General features: G+C 42.1%; 1 protein-coding gene across 1 annotated transcript; it reads right to left on the reverse strand.

Annotated features, from left to right (window-relative positions):
* Positions 1–16,063: 16,063 nt before the first annotated feature.
* On the reverse strand, positions 16,064–16,687 carry LOC124775953. The gene has a single exon (XM_047250795.1). The coding sequence runs from the start codon at positions 16,685–16,687 to the stop codon at positions 16,064–16,066; it is 624 nt and encodes a 207-aa protein (XP_047106751.1).
* Positions 16,688–16,900: the final 213 nt, after the last annotated feature.

The following is a 16,900-nucleotide window of genomic DNA, read 5'->3' on the forward strand; positions in this document are numbered from 1 at the left end:
TATTAAATTTTGGTCGGTAATTTGAAACCATTGTGTTAGCTTGGACATTTAAATTTGCTTAAACAGTTTTGCTGTTAATAAATTTACGTTAGTCGTTTTACGTTTGACCTTCAAATATTTTGATCTATAATTTGAAACGATCTGTTAACTTCGAACATTTAAATTTATTTAAACATTTTAGCTGTGACTAGATTTGTGTTAATTATTGTTGCATTTGACCTTCAAAGATTTTGCTTTAAATTTGTCAGATCCCTGAAAGGACGTGTAATATCTTGGGTTTGTAATTTAAAACCACAATGTTAGCCTGTGACATTTAAAGTATGATATTTGTTTAAACATTTTGCTATCGTTGTTAAATTGGTTAAGCGATTGTGCTCCTTTTAATTTAAAGCATTCCACTACCTTTCTTGTGAACTGCCGATTCCAGAAAGATTATATAATTGTGTTTTACTGTTGTTCCTCTTTTTAAAAAATTGTTTAATAAATGTGAATCACTTGAAAAATAATGAATGAAGTCATAACCTGGGGCCTGGCTCCTCCAAGAATTCCTCTGAACCTGGCTCGCTGGAGTTCATACAGTCTGTCTGATTATTTATAAGTCGACTGAAGCTTGAGATTTTTTTTCAGTAGATGCCGATGGACAACCTATTATCATTACGTCGTGAGTCAGGTAACATCTGAGACATTTACATTTATGCAGTGTTGTATACGTGACTGTAACAGTCACTTATTACGAGTTTCATAACTTGAAAGCGCATCAGTGTTTCTTTGTATATAAAAGGCTCCATATCTATCTGTATATCCAAAATTGTTAAAACACATTGTTGTAAAGACACTGAGAATCTGCGTTTTTTCCTTTTAAATACCAAACGAAAGCTTCATTTCCGAAGATAATCTTACGCTCCTTATAAGAATTACTCCTTACCAGATCAAAAAAGGGAAACGTACTAACTATTTATTTATATTAATATTTAGCGTATGGCTAATACAGACATATTATAAAATTAAATTACATACACATATGTACATATTTACACACAAGAAACTTAATTCTGGCTTTACAACTAAATATCCGTGGGTTTAACCTTAAAAAAAATACCCTACACGTGCGTCCTGGGTGGTGCTTATTGAGCAACAGTGACTGCAGGCAGACAGACTATGCATACGATCTCCTGGCAACGACATGTCAACTAAAGAGCAGAAACAGTTCCTTATAGAGCCCATTAACAAGAAACATTGGACCAACTATCAGTCTCCTTCAACTGAATATCGAAACCATTAGCAGGGCAAAGAATGACTACCTGTCAAATTTTTTTCTGGACAACGTTGTCGAAGTCGTCGCAATTCAGGATACTGTCGTTTCCAGCGAAGAAACGCTCTAACTAAATATTTTTCGTTCAAAATAAATAACGTAGCGTAATTGCTGTAAATTCACCAAGTATCATTCTTGGAAACGTACTTAGGTCGTATAAGTTGTTTCACTGAACTTTATTAAATTCAGAAGGAAGTTGCCTCATAGTATTTCAACAGACTTGACCTTGAATGCTGCGCAACACGTATTACTTTGCATCCAATCCTTAAAATGGCAAGCAGAACTTTTTTATAGAAAACGGTGTAGATGATATAGAAGGAAAAAAGAAAACAGTTTAGCTCCTGCGAAGCAAGTAAAATTTAAAAAGGTTTTGGTACTGTGATGAGCATGTTCTCCAGATTTTCAGCAACACAAATCTTGTAAATTATCTCCATTTTGGGAACGAAGAAATCGGCGTGTATGTTCAGAAGTGCTGTTGATAGTGTATTACGCACCGGCGATTCAGGAAACACTTGCAAAATTCCAGTGACTGTTTTGCCGCAAAACATATTTCTTCTGACCTTTTGTCTTCACCAAAAAAATCGTGCTTTGAAGTGCGCGGAAAGGCATATACATTTGCCCTTTTAACAGACGTTATGTGTAGTTTGTAGAGTTCTAGTCTGTTAAGTAATAAAGTACTTTTAGACTAATTTAATATTAATAAAATGTATCCATAGCTCTCTCTTCGGACTATCGCCGTGGTAACATAATGAGTCATAACTACTGGATTCGTATTGAGTAGGTTCGATAGTTCGAGAAGGCAAAGTGGTTACAACAATTAACCGATATTTGGAAAGAATGGTGTGAATATCTGTATCCCGTTATCTTGATTCAGTTTCATGGTAGTTTCCAAAAATCACTTCACACGAATGCAGTGATCTCGCCTCCACAGAGTTCGTGGCAAATTTCGTAGCCCATTCTCCCCTTTATCTAATAATAGGCCGTGCCACTAATTTCTATGGCATCGACGAGGCACTAAAGCGTAATAACGTTTTCTGGCTGTCCTTTTGGAGGGGAAAAGCGTTCAAATTTCCGTTCAGGTATTCTACGAGGGACGTTCGTTAAGTAATGAAACACTTTTCTCGGCGATTTAGGGTTGAAAAAATGCGGAATTTGTTGCGAGACATCGTGAAATATTCTCTCATCAGTCCTTACAGTTTCATGAAGTTCCGATAGGTATCGAAGCTAAACGTAGTCTTCAAAATGATGTCTGTGCCACGAGGTGTGTTCCATGCAGAGAGCTCTCATTGAGTTTCTTTTAGTGGAAAACCACAGCACCGCAGATAGTCATAAATGCCTGCAGAATGTCTAAGTATACCTGTCAGTGAGCAAGAGCACGGTGAGTCGTTGGACGAGGGTTACGCCAACCTGTCCGATGTCCTGCGTGCTGGTGGACCGCACACATGTGTGACTCCTGCAGTGCTGGAAAGAGAGGACACTCTGATTCGAGATGATCGACGGGTCACAATTAAACATCTCGCTGCTCAATTGGACGTCTCCGTTACTAGCGCTGAGGCCCACACCTCCACCAGTTTCAGTGCACGAAACGGTCTGCCCGCTGAATTCCTCGCCACTTAACAAAAGACTAAAAGAGCAACGAAGGACACTGTGTGCGGAACGACGGTCGTGGTGGCCGTGCGGTTCTAGGCACTTCAGTCCGGAACCGCGTGACTGCTACGGTCGCAGGTTCGAATCCTGCCGCGGACATGGATGTGTGTGATGTCCTTAGGTTAGTTAGGTTTACTATTGATATTATGAATCATGTACCGTAAAGAGCGACGTTCATCATTAATGGATTAAAGTTAAGTATTCCACCAGCTACGTCCGTTTTCCTAAATTCTAATTTCCTTGTCATGTTACAGACCTCACGCCAGCTTGCGTGAGCAAAAACGCGTGCCTTTCGGCCTCCTCTAGTACCACGGTGTTGGCTCTCCTGCCAACCACAACAAATAATATAATAATTCCAATCCCAAAGAAAGCAGGTGTTGACAGATGCGAAACAAGTTCTAGGGGACTGATGACCTCAGATGTTGAGTCCCATAGTGCTCAGAGCCATTTGAACCATTTTTTTGTGTGCGGAATTGCTTGAGCATTACGAGGCTGATCGTGACAAATTTTTGTTGAACACCGGTACAGACAATGAAATATGGGTTCATCATTTCGAATCGGGAACAAAACGGCAGTCCATCGAGTGGAGCCACGTCACCTCTCCACCGAAGAAAAGAATCAGAACTGCTCCATCAGCCGGTAACGTCATGGCGACGGTCTTCTCGAACTCTGAAGGGGCTATTCTGCTTGATGTCCTCCCTCATGGTGCATCGATGAACTCTGAAGTGTACTGCAGTATCCTCAGAAAACTGAAGAAATTACTACAGCTTGTTCGTCGCTGCAAAAATATAAACAAACTTCCCCTACTCCATGAAAACGCAAGGCCTCACACAAGTCCGTACACCCGAGAGGAGCTCATAAAACTTCACTGGGCTGTTCTTTCTCAGCCACCCTGCAGCCCGGCTCTCCCACCTTCCGAAATCCATCTGTTTGCCCGAATGAAGGATGCACTCCACAGGACGGTCATGATGGTGTGGTTATTGATGCTGCAAGACTTGTAATTACGTTGTTTAGGTTTTTATGTTGGTAACGCCACGTAGCGCTCTGTATTAATATCGCTGACTGCGCTGTGTGCTGTCTGTGGCTGGTTGGACTCGTTGTTGGAAGTTACTCGTGCAGTGTTGGGCAGTTGGATGTGAACAGCCAGTAGTGTTGGACTGTTGGAGGTGAGCCGCCAGCAGTGGTGGATGTGGGGAGAGAGATGTCAGAGTTTTGAGAGGTTACTAGAGCGGACGATCTGGACGTGTGTCCGTCAGAAAAAGGAAATTTGTAAAACTGGATATAACGAATTTATATAATGACTTTTGAACATTATTAAGGTAAATACATTGCTTGCTCTCTATCAAAATCTGTCATTTTCTAACTATGCCTATCAGTAGTTAGTGCCTTCAGTAGTTATAATCTTTTATTAGCTTGCAGTATTGGCGCTCGGTGTATTGCAGTAGATAGAGTAACGAAGATTTTTGTGAGGTAAGTGATTCATGAAGGGTATAGGTTATAGTTAGTCAGGGCCATTCTTTTGTAGGGATTATTGAAAGTCAGACTGCTTTGCGCTAAAATATTGTGTGTCAGTTTAGACATGATCAGAATAAGTAAAGATAAAACAGTCTCAGTACGTTTAGTTTTGCTCAGCTGCTTGAAAATCAAATAACGTAAGAGTTTTTCCAGCACTGTCATTATTAATTTTCTAAGGGGACGTTTCAGACTTCGGCTCAGACGTTGAGTATTAGAGTGGCACCATGCGCGCAACAAGACCTTCCCAGTAAGATGGCGTAAGGCCATCGCGTTGAACGGTGATTGTATCGAAAGTAGGGTTTTATAGCCAAAAGAGTGAGGATCAATGCGGTGTATTGGAATCCTGAATAGAACCAACCTGCTTTCACAAAGAAGTACGTTGCATTACTTATTGAATGATCCTGATATTAACATCCTCGCACAGGGTGTAAACAATAACTTTTAACTATATACCACAGCGGTATGGGTGAGGTCTTGACGGCAAAATTTATATGGGACATTTGTCGTCTATCAGGACGGGCAACAGCCTCAAATTGACCTACAAAAGCCTCCTAACCTGCATCACATACGCACCGCGCGAGATATTTGAATTGAAATCGTCCTTGACTATATTAAAAACCACTTGTTCTTGCACTTACGATATGTAAAATTGTTGTTTGCATATATTTTTCCCCAAAATACTGTTAATTTTAGCAGCATACCTTTGGCAGATCGTTTTGTTTGTCTGCCTCCTCACTACGAAACTACTATGCTTGTGAGGGTTCAGTTTAGATCGAATTGCAAACATAATTAATTTTTGGATAACGTTTTTGAAAGTATTTTTCCTTCTTTAATTACCCTCACAGGAACGTTTAAAATAATAATGGTAACGAATTATTCATCTAAGCCAGTGGCATAAGAGTGCGAGATGATATCGAAATTCACGCATAGCGCGCATGATCTGTAAGTTATGTGGCTTATATAGGTCACATTTGAGGCTGTTTCCCCTCTCGATAGGCCACAAATATCTTATATCAAATGGTTTGTCTCGAATTCCACTACATCTCTGTGGTACGATGTAAACAGTTATCGTTCATAACCTGTGCAGCATGTTCAGGATTAGTCAGATAATTATTAATACTTGAAGTCCACCTATAAAATGGTAAAAGGACATCGTTTATGTGTTTTGTGACCGTAGACTCATACTATAAAAATATCTCCCGAATGAAAAGAGGTTAGTGCTAGGATGGTTCAAAATGCCTCTGAGCACAATGCTTCTGAGGCCATCAGTCCCCCAGAACTTAGAACTACATGAACCTAACTAACCTAAGGAAATCACATACGTCCATGCCCGAGGCAGGATTCGAACCTGCGACCGTAGCGGTCGCGCGGTTCCAGACTGTAGCGCCTAGAACCGCTCCGCCATCCCGGCCGGCAGTGTTAGGATGTTTACTCCACCGAGGTCCGGGCAGAATACCTTCCTCGTCCTTGTCTAACTGAGTTGGAACGTCGTCTACAGGACTTTAAACTTCAAACCACAGCATTGGAGAAAGCGAGAGATACACGATTCTCAACTGGAGGTTCAGTAGGTAAACACTACAGTGTGTAAGTAGAGAATGTCTCCACCATATGTAAATAGGTGTGCTATTGTGTACCGTGTTTGTCATGTAACAAGCATCAGTGAGCAATGTATGTATGGACAATGCCTTTTGGACAAGGTGAATTGTGTTTTTAAATATTTTAGCGGTATCAAACGTTTATAATGAACTTAGTTTTATTCGCCTGGCATCTTGTGCACGAGGTTCCACGTAAAAAGAGCATGTTTTTATGTTTCAGACCTGAGGATGAGAGCAAAGACTGTTGAAACTGGTAGTCTTGAATTAAAAAAAAATATTTTGTGCGATATTAGCTTTTGAACGGCTTTTTAGAATTACGTACCTGTCACTACAGAGAGATCTGTCCCAAGATTACCAGGTATGTGATGATGGTACTGAGGATAGTGACGAGCAGGCTGCGGTCGACCCTGATGAAGCCGGCGCCAGTGAAACTGAACCGCGTCGTGTCGGCGACCTGGCTCTGGAGAACCGCCAGCTCCGACCTCATGGGCCAGGGAACTCCCACGGCCGCTGCCCTCATGACGAGCATGCGCGTGTTCTCCGCCTGGCTGGCAGCCGCCGAACTAGGCAGTGCCACCGAGGACAGCCTCACCGCGTTCAGGAAGGTCCACAGAATAGCCATCGGTATCGAAGTGTTCACAGCGGAGACCAGAGCCCTCTCCGGAAGAGTCCACAGTTCCAGGACCCCGTACGCGCTATAGGTGGCGCCGCAGAAGGTGTTGGCCACCGTCATCGCCATGGTGGTGCCCACGTGTCGCTGCAGCAGCTCCGCGGCGCGGTGGAGGGCCAAGTGCGCGAGCCGGATGCGACGCAGCTCCGTCTGGCGGCTGTCAGACCGGGGACGGTCCAACAGGAGCTGCGACAGGCGTGGGTCTCCGCATCGGGCGACCACGGCGGTGATGCACCTGTTGAGCGCTCGGAGCCTCACCCACACCTCCATGACCAGCACCATGACGTAGAACACAGAAAGGCAGTCCAGAAGTGCAAAAATGGCGTAAAAAGCCAATAGCGACACGCGCAACCACTCTGTTTGGGGGCATACGTAACTGACGAGTCCAACGTATTCGGACAACACCAGCACGACAAACAAACAACTGATCGCCACTCCGAGAAGTTTCCTTCCCTTGTCCCCTTTCGGCCGCAAACAGTTATCAAAGTATTCCAATGCCCTCAGGAAGAGACTCAGATCTTTTAGCATATACAGCGTACTTCCAGCGAAAACCGACGCTACTCTGGAATACTGTACCAGTCTCACGGATATGTCAATGAGAACTACGACCTTAGAGAAGCGATGATAAATAGGCACCACACTGTAGATTTCTAGAAAAGCGGTAACCACCACAATGAGCAGCCATGGATTTGCAGCCGCCTGTGCACGATTATAGAGTCCGGACGATGGTTGTTTGCAGCGGTTTCCATATTTCACAGGCATTAGTCCACCAATCCTTAAGAGTAAAGACATTGGTTCAACCACAGTAAGTAAGCTGTTCTTGGTCATTATGCGAAGATCATCAAGGGTCGAAATGTCTTTGGCAGATTAATGTTCTCCTAGTGAGAGAAACTCACCGTGTGTTCCGTTATAAGAACAGCTGAACGTTAAAACTCCCGAGTATTGCTTGGCATTGCTCCGTCGTTGATAGCATATGCAGCGAAAGGTGTCTAAATGCTTTCACGCGAGATATACATTCTTCTGACTGAGGCCTAATCGATTAGGATCGATGTGGGAGCCACCGTGAATATGACTGTATCCCACGGCACTCTAATTCATTACCTCTAATTCACAATATTGCTATCGCAAACACGATCTGTTTGTCTGGGGTATCTCCTTTCATACGTTTGTGTTACATTAATCAGAGTTTATTGGGAAACTGAATTATACTGACAGCTTGTGTTATTCACTGACATTTTTGTTCGTGTTAAGTAATAGACTGGACAGCTGAGGAATCCAATTAACGGAACTGTAAACTAGCGAAAAGAATGCCACTGTAAACAACCGGTAATTAACGTTCGCAATATGGAAGTTGGATAAACGTGCAAGACCGCTTATTTAACCTCAAACAGTTAATCTATTGTGCTCTACATAAATATACTACTGGCCATTAAAATTGCTACACCAAGTCGAAATGTAGATGATAAACGGGTATTCATTGGACAAATATATTATACTATAACTGACATGTGATTACATTTTCACGCAATTTGGGTGCATAGATCCTGAGAAATCAGTATCCAGAACAACCACCTCTGGCCGTAATAAAGGCCTTGATACGCCTGGACATTGAGTCAAACAGAGTTTGGATGGCGAGTACTGGTACGGCTACCCATGCAGTTTCAATACGATACCACAGTTCACCAAGAGTAGTGACTGGCGTAGTGTGACGAGCCAGTTGCTCGGCCACGATTGACCAGACGTTTTCAGTTGGTGAGAGATCTGGAGAATGTGCTGACCAGGGCAGCAGTCGAACATTTTCTGTATCCAGAAAGGGCCGTACAGGACCTGCAACATGCGGTCGTGCATTATCCTGGTGAAATGTAGGGTTTCGCAGGGATCGAATGAAGGGTAGAGCCATGGGTCGTAAGACATCTGAAATGTAACGTCCACTGTTCAAAGTGCTGTCAATGCGAACAAAAGGTGACCGAGACGTGTTACCAGTGGCACCCCATACCATCACGTCGGGTGACACGCCATTATGGCGATGACGAATACACGCTTCCGATGTGCGTTCACCGCGATGTCGCCAAACACGGATGCGACCATCATGATGCTGTAAACAGAACCCGGATTCATTCGAAAAAATGACGTTTGTCCATTCGTGCACCCAGGTTCGTCGTTGAGTACACCAGTGCAGGCGCTCCTGTTTGTGATGCAGCGTCAAGGGTAACCGCAGCCATGGTCTCCGAGCTGGTAGTCCATACTGCTGCAAACGTCGTCGAACTGTTGGTGCAGATGGTTGTTGTCTTGCAAACGTCCGCATGTGTTGACTCAGGGATCGAGACGTGGCTGCACGATCTGTTACAGCCACGTCATCTTCGTGGTGTTGCAATTTTAATGGCCAATCGTGTACATCCCAAGAAAAAATACATGCAAAGTCTGTGGAAAAGTAATGTAGATCACTCAGGCAGAAATATGGCCATTAGGTTATGTGAATATAACCGAAGCTAGAGATTAAGAAAGACATATTCAACGTTTTCGGAAAATCTTTTAGAAGCTAACCACTAATATGACGTAGAATATCATGTGTTAAATAGTTTCAAGACAATCAGGGAGATGACCATATGGAAACATCTTAAACCAGTAAAAATATGACACAGAATGCCAGCTTAGTGTTAAATGACCAAAATCACTTCCTTTCTCCCTTTTGTGAAATCAGGTTTTGGTTAAATAAATATTACATTACAAGTGTAAATCCAGTTTTATGTTATATCTGTTGTTAATAAGGTAGGAAGATTTTTCTGTTTATCAAAAGTGACAAAAAACAGATTTCAGAGTACTTGACGGCTCAACAAAAAAGTTTTATCTCAATTACAGATAGTGTTGAGGATCAGTGGACAAAGTTCAAAACCATCTACAATATGCATTAGACGAGTATGTGCCAAGCGAGATCGTAAGAGATGGAAAAGAGCCACCGTGGTACAACAACACAACAACCGAATTAGAAAACTGCTACAGAAGCAAAGGGAACTGCACAGCAAACATAAACATAGCCAAAGCCTTGCAGACAAACAAAAATTACACGAAGCGAAATGTAGTGTGAGGAGGGCTATGCGAGAGGAGTTCAACGAATTCGGAAGCAAAGTTCTATGTACTGGCTTGGCAGAAAATCCAAAGAAATTTAGGTCTTCTGTCAAAGTGGTAGGTGGATCAAAACAAAATGTCCAGACACTCTGTGACCAAAATGGTTCTAAAATAGAGGATGACAGACTAAAGGCCGAAATACTAAATGTCTTTTTCCAAAGCTGTTTCACAGAGGAAGACTGCACTGTAGTTCCTTCTCTAGATTGTCGCACAGATGACAAAATGGTAGATATCGAAACAGATGACAGAGAGATAGAAAAACAATTAAAATCGACCAAAAGTGGAAAGGCCGCTGGACCTGATGGGATACCAGTTCCATTTTACACAGAGTACACGAAGGAACTTGTCCCCCTACTTGCAGAGAGATCAGAGCCCACACAGTGGCATACCGACAATCTTTCTTTCCACGAACAATACGATACTGGAATAGAAGGGAGAACCGATAGAGGTACTCCAGGTACCCACCACCTCACACCGTCAGGTGGCTTTCGGAGTATGGATGTAGATGTAGATGTAGAAATGCAACGGTATATACAAAAAAATAGTTTTATTTTTCATTTTTAGTAAACCTAACTGTGTTTGTAGGTCATAAAAATGTAACTTTTGTAACTTCTACATAATTAATGTATGTATAAGTCACATACATTTTAAACTGTATATGAAACAGGGTGTTGCAACCTGATTATAGTCTGAGAAGTCGAAAGTGGGTTCATGACAAAATAAATATAGTGCTGCAGAACATTACGAAAGCAATTATCATTTCTTGCCAAGCACCAAAAAATTAAGATAATAGTACTGTAGAAACTAAAGATACGCTTGTAGAGGAAGCATTGTTTTCAGAGTTGCAGTAGGTTAGTAACTTACGGCATTTCTTTTGTAACTTTTTAAAATCTCTGTTTTCCTGAAGATTTTTAACTATGTACACATGATATTAGGTTTATTATACATAAACAGACTAATACAGCAAACCAAAGTAAGTATTTACTTTAATTTACAAAATAGAAATCACACATCCAATCGGTTCCAGATAATGGTTTGGTACATTAACATCTGTTTCAACACCTCTAAGGATACCTTCATCGGATTGAAATTTCGAGAAACCGAAAAATTACATTTCGAGAAACCAAAGGTCAGACTGACGTTATTCCAGTTGGAGAAAATTAGTGATGTCCAGATCTAGAATACTAGAGGAAAAATGACCTTTATTACACTTTATTGGAGCTGTCAGAAAGGAATTAAACATGGAGTAACGAAAATTTTTTATCATTTGTCCAATGACATAAAATGTGTCATAGGTAACTAATGAAGTTTTAAATCTAGCCTAAAATCATTTCTCCTGGACAGCTCCTCCTATTACATATACGAATTTCTATTTGAAAGCTGTGAAAACTTCTAGTTTTTAAATGTAGTTGCATGACCAGCATTACAAAATTAAGTGTTCACTACTTCTAACACTAAATATCTCCACATATTCTGACAACTCACTTTTCCCATATCATTTCGATAAAATAATCTTTCAGATAGTTAGTGGAATATGTTCCTAACTAAACGACTAAAGAATACTTTTTACTGGTAAATTATGAAACATTATGTCCATAGAAATCTTTTATTGTGACAGAGAATGTGCATACATTAATTAATTTGAACTAAAAAATATTTTCTTTAATAAGTACAAGTCCAAAATTTTGGAATGCATTGGATTTAAACTTTTAGTTTCTTAAATTGAACCACGATGAAAATTAAAATAACGAAATTAAATTTAAAAAATAGGCCAACTATATTCAGCACAATAAATAATATTATTTCCTCAGCAGACTCATTAAGGTACAGTCTAGATTTATGCTCTCAATACAATTCATACATTGAGTTACATTCCTCTTTTAATCTTTCTGAGATATTTCCCAAAACCAAGTGACCAAGCCATTCAACAAGAGTGCCTTAGCTGGAAGTCACTCATTATATCCTTCTTTAACGGATTTTATGTCTTCTTATGTACACCTTATTCGTTAGATGCCACTTATTTTAATGAAACGTGGTATTATTTCCAGCGCCATTCATGTACCTGCATCAACCTCTAAAGACGCTTCTGAAATGTTGATGAAGCTACAGCCACAAAGTCGCTGTCCTCAAAAAAGTTTCAATTAGCTGGCTAAATTCGAGTAGTATTGTACCCGGTTACAGCATTAACTGCAGCTGCAGCGCGTCCCTAACGGTTTTCGAGAATTTTATTTATCTGTAACTGGGTAACTGTACATATAGAGCCAGTCCAAATGAGAAGTATATTATAAGGAAATGTGCTACGGTCGTTTCCACAAATGACAAGGATTGACAGGCGCACAGTTTAGTGAATGAATACTTTACTGTCTCCACAATAAAGTGCTGTTTGCAAGGTGTATAGTGCAACTTAGGCATCTTGAAGAATACTTCATCTTTTGGCTTAAATGCAGACGATAAAAAATATACATTACGGTCACTAAAAGGAAAAACATTCATAATAGAACATCACACGCCTGTAGCTTTGGCTATTTTCTATTCTGTAGTGAAGAGACTGAAAGATCAGGCTGAAAACAGCTCAGTAATAGCTAACACGGGCCAATAACACTCACCCTTTTTATTACCCAAAGTAATAATTTGAAACGAAAGAGGGTATATGGAAAATGAATCCGTTGCTGAAAGAAAGAAAAGGGGAAACAAGAGGGGAAAATTCTTTTATTAATCAATGTATTTAAAAATGTTTCCCGTTGCTGGATGCCAAAGAACCTCTGAGGCGTCACTCAACTCGCATACCATGGAAGGGAGTACGAGGAAAATTGGTGCCGATGCGACAGAAATCGCGAAGAATAGCGACAGTATGAAATGGGGCAACCTACACAGTCAGCTGATGTTTTTCAAGAATAGACAGTTAACGTTGCGCAGTATAATGAAACTGAGTCAACCCTTTCTTAATATACAAACTGTATTGTCGACATTTTGTTGCGTCAGGTTACAAGAGCTATTAATTTATTTCTTCATATACCGAAGTTTCGTAAAATAGAGAGAAGTAATTGATATATTTTTAAGATACAGTATATCATCCGTTTTCCTTCAAATCTCTTTCATAGTTTAATTAGTGCGGTCAGCAGCTTTCAACATATACATTTCTTTAAAATGATATAAAATTTTAAACTGAAAATCACAATAAATGTTTACGATCTAGGGCAGTTGTTTATTCCCTGGAATTTCAACTTCAGGGTGAATTGTTTAGAATAGTAACGGAATGTGACAACATGCAAGTAGGTGAACCTTTGTATCCCGAATAATGTATTTTGTTTGGGTAAAAATAGTGTCACCTGGAAATTTTTAACCATTCCCCTTAACACGATTGCTCAGCCAAGTTGAGTTACACAGACAGCATTAAATTTCATTCATAACATTAGCACTTAGGATCGAGGCTATCTCTATTCTTCTGCGATAGGTGAAGGGAACTATCACAGTCGTTAGAGTTGAATCACACCTTCTTCACAATGTTTCCTACTTGGTTCAGTTTACGAAATGGTCCAGCACAAGTGCTGTTACCCTCAATCTGATTGTTTGTGACCTTTTTTGTAGTTTGTGAAATAAAATAGGAACTGGGAACGACAGAAAATAGATGAAACGTCGAATGTGTAAAAAGCAATTGAAGAGGAGCATGACGTGGCGTAGTTATTGAGAAGGTTTTTCTTTCAAAATAGAACTTGTTGTGTCAGAAAAAATCTCAGAATCTACTAAAAAGCAGTCTACATTTTCTTAGAACACTATCCAAAAATTAGACTTAAACTTACGGTTCAGCACATCCAATTCGGGCTTCTGACGTTATGAGGGAAGTAGTAAACATGTCCTTCAAAGGAAACTTTCGGACTGATACCTGTCGACTTTCTTCACACTTATAGTATTTGGCCACTTCAGGGCTATCTGTTCAACTTCCTAAAGTACTCGGATGGGAAAGAAACCGAATGATCTCATCGCCTTTGATTGAAGGTATACGAGCGCTGTTGGGCATAAAACATTTCTAACGTTTTCGCAGGATTGCTTGCACCTCAGTACGGATCATGAACGTCTTCAATCCGAAGACTGGTTTGATACCACCCTCTGCACTGTGCATGATGTGCAAGTTTCTTCATCCCCGAATAACTACTACAACACACACCCGTTTGATCTGACCCGCTAACTGTATAAATCTCTTGGTCTCCCTCTACAATTTTGACCCACCACGCTTCCGTCCTATAACAAACTGTTGATTTCTTGATGCGTCACAATGCCTCCTTTCATACGATCCCTTCTTTTAGTGGAGTTGTGCCTAAAATTTCTTTTGGCCCCAATTCAGTTCAGTACCCTCTCATTCGATACATATTATACTATGCAGTGTTCATTACTCTTCTTTTCACACAGTCACTGCTAAATCCGTGCATAGCTCATGAATGTTGTGTTCACTAAGGGTATAGCGTGGTTCTCGCTAGTGGGAACTTGTTTTCATTTTTTAAAATAAATAGCTTTCAGTATTTGTTAGTTAATATTTATAATTTATAATAAATCTATGACTGAATTAAAAGTGCATATAAATTGCTAAACCCATGCATAGCTCATGAATGTTGTGTTCACTAAGGCTATAGCGTGGTTCTCGCTAGTGGCAATTTGTTTTCATTTTTTTAATAAATAGCTTTCAGTATTTGTTAGTTAATATGTCTAATTTATAATAAATGCTCAAAATAAAATGTATCGACAAGGTCACAAACGAAGTGGTTCTGGAAAGAGCAGGTGAGAAGAGAAGCTTCTGGAGTTTCATTGTTAAAAGAAGAGTTCAATTTACAGGCCATCTATTAAGACATAAAGGACTCCTGAACACAATTATAGAGGGATATGTCGAGGGAAAAAGACCAAGAGGAAGACCACAACTGAGGTACATGGATCAAATCTTGAAAGATGTGGGATGTAACACCTATAAAGAAATAAAGAGAAAAGCTGAAAGACTCACAGAATGGACACAAGCTGCCATTGTAGCTGTTGCAAACCAATCCTTGGATTGAGCACTACAGAAGAAGAAGATAAATTGCAAATAGCGGCAAGTGCAGCACGGCCGTTGATAATACGAGGCTTACACACTACGCGTTGAAATATCAGCTACACAATGAAAAATGCTCGAAATGCTTTGCAGTTAAGAGCCCTTTGAAATGTCCAGATCTTCGACGGCGATTTCTTTTCTCGGGGGAGAAATTGCATTGTACTGCTTTAGGCAGTTAATGGCGGAGCAGTGAACTACAAATTGTATTAGCACGTAGATAGTCGAAGATTGGTTCAAATGATTCAAATGGCTCTGAGCACTATGGGACTTAACATCTATGGTCATCAGTCCCCTAGAACTTAGAACTACGTAAACCTGACTAACCTAAGGACATCACACACATCCATGCCCGAGGCGGGATTCGAACCTGCGACCGTAGCTGCCACGCAGTTCCAGACTGAAGCGCCTAGAACCGCTCGGCCACCCCGGCCGTTTCGAAGAGTGGCATTCAACATTTAAGGAATGTAATCAATGCAATATTTAGGTCATTTAACATAGCTGAACAAAAGCGTCTAGATTTACAAGCTGAGTGCGACTAAATTAATCAAGCTTTCGACATCCATCTCCGTCTTCATCAGGAGTATAAAACAGTGACAACAGGGCTGGCATGGTGTTCCGATTATACAGGCAGGACAGCAGTGTCTGTAACTCTCCAGAGTGAGAGCAGATGTGGCGCATGCGCGGAAGATGAGTTGGGTAGCTCGTCGCAGTTTGCCACGGGATCAGTGATGTTAGGTAGCACGAAGATCTGGCAACACTTCGAATAAAACGCTTTAGTTTTTGATGGATGACTTCACCACCGTCATCAGGAGTAGAAAGAGCTCAGTGTTGACGCCGGCGCCTCGCGCCCCCTGACGTCACTGATACTGTGCCAGACAGGCGCCCAACTCGTCTTCCGCTCATGCATCACCACGACCCTCTCTGGAAGATTCGAGACGTTGCTATGGCGCCCATATAAGTGAAACACCGTACCAGCGCCACCGTTCGGCGTTTTTTTTCTCATTTTTATGATGGCGGGGACAGCCGTCGGAAGCTCGAGTGTTTTATGCAAGTGGCATGACTTATAAACCGAGAAGACTTTGTTCAGGCCTGCCGTCAAGAAGGCTCCGACAACACAGTGATCACAACGTAGCGATTTGTCCCAGAATAACCAGATAGGTGACGGTGGCACTGAGGACGGTTACCAGCAGGCGGCGGTCGACCGTGAGGAAGCCGGCGGCGGTGAAGGCGAGGCGAGGCGTGGCGGCCACCTGCCTCTGCAGCGCCGCCAGTTCCGCAGCCCCGGCGTGGCTTTCCACCGCCAGCGTCATCGCCGCGGACCGCTGCACCAGCACGAGCGCGCTCTCCGCCCGGTCACAGGTCGCCGAGCAGCACACCGCCAGAGCCGACAGCCGCACGGCGTTCAGCGAGACCCAGAACAGCGACAGCCACACCGAGCGGTTGATTACGGATGCGTGCGTCCGCTTCGGAACCGTACACAGCACCAGGAGTCCGTAGGAGCTGTAGATGCCGCCCCAGAAGGCGTTCGCCACCGTCAGAGCCACGGTGGTGCCGAGGTGCCGCTGCAGCAGCTCCGCCGCCCGGTGGAGAGCAGCGTGTGCGTGGCGGATCTGACGTAGCTCCACCCGACGGTCGTCCCACCGGATGCGATCCAGCAGCAGTTGGGAAAGGCGAGGACCTCCCCGCCCCGCTATGGCGACCGTGATACAGTTGTTCAACTCTTCGAACCTGACCCACACCTCCATGACTAGTACCACGACGTAAAATGTGACGAGGTTGTCTAGAAATCCAAAAACTGCGTGGAGAAACCTCAATACCACCGCTAACCACTGTGTGCTTGGACATATGTAACCGAGAAGTGCCACATATTCGCTGAGTACCAGGAGGAAAAACACACAAGTGAATGCTGCTCCTAGTACCTTCCTCCTCTTCTCCTCTCCTTGTCCAACACATTTATC

This window comes from Schistocerca piceifrons, chromosome 2, assembly GCF_021461385.2.
Source record: "Schistocerca piceifrons isolate TAMUIC-IGC-003096 chromosome 2, iqSchPice1.1, whole genome shotgun sequence".
NCBI classification, from domain to species: Eukaryota; Metazoa; Arthropoda; class Insecta; order Orthoptera; family Acrididae; genus Schistocerca; species Schistocerca piceifrons.

Excerpts from the sequence above, each read along its gene's own strand:
- LOC124775953 (XM_047250795.1), bottom strand. The coding sequence starts at position 16,687 with ATGGAGGTGTGGGTCAGGTTCGAAGAGTTGAACAACTGTATCACGGTC.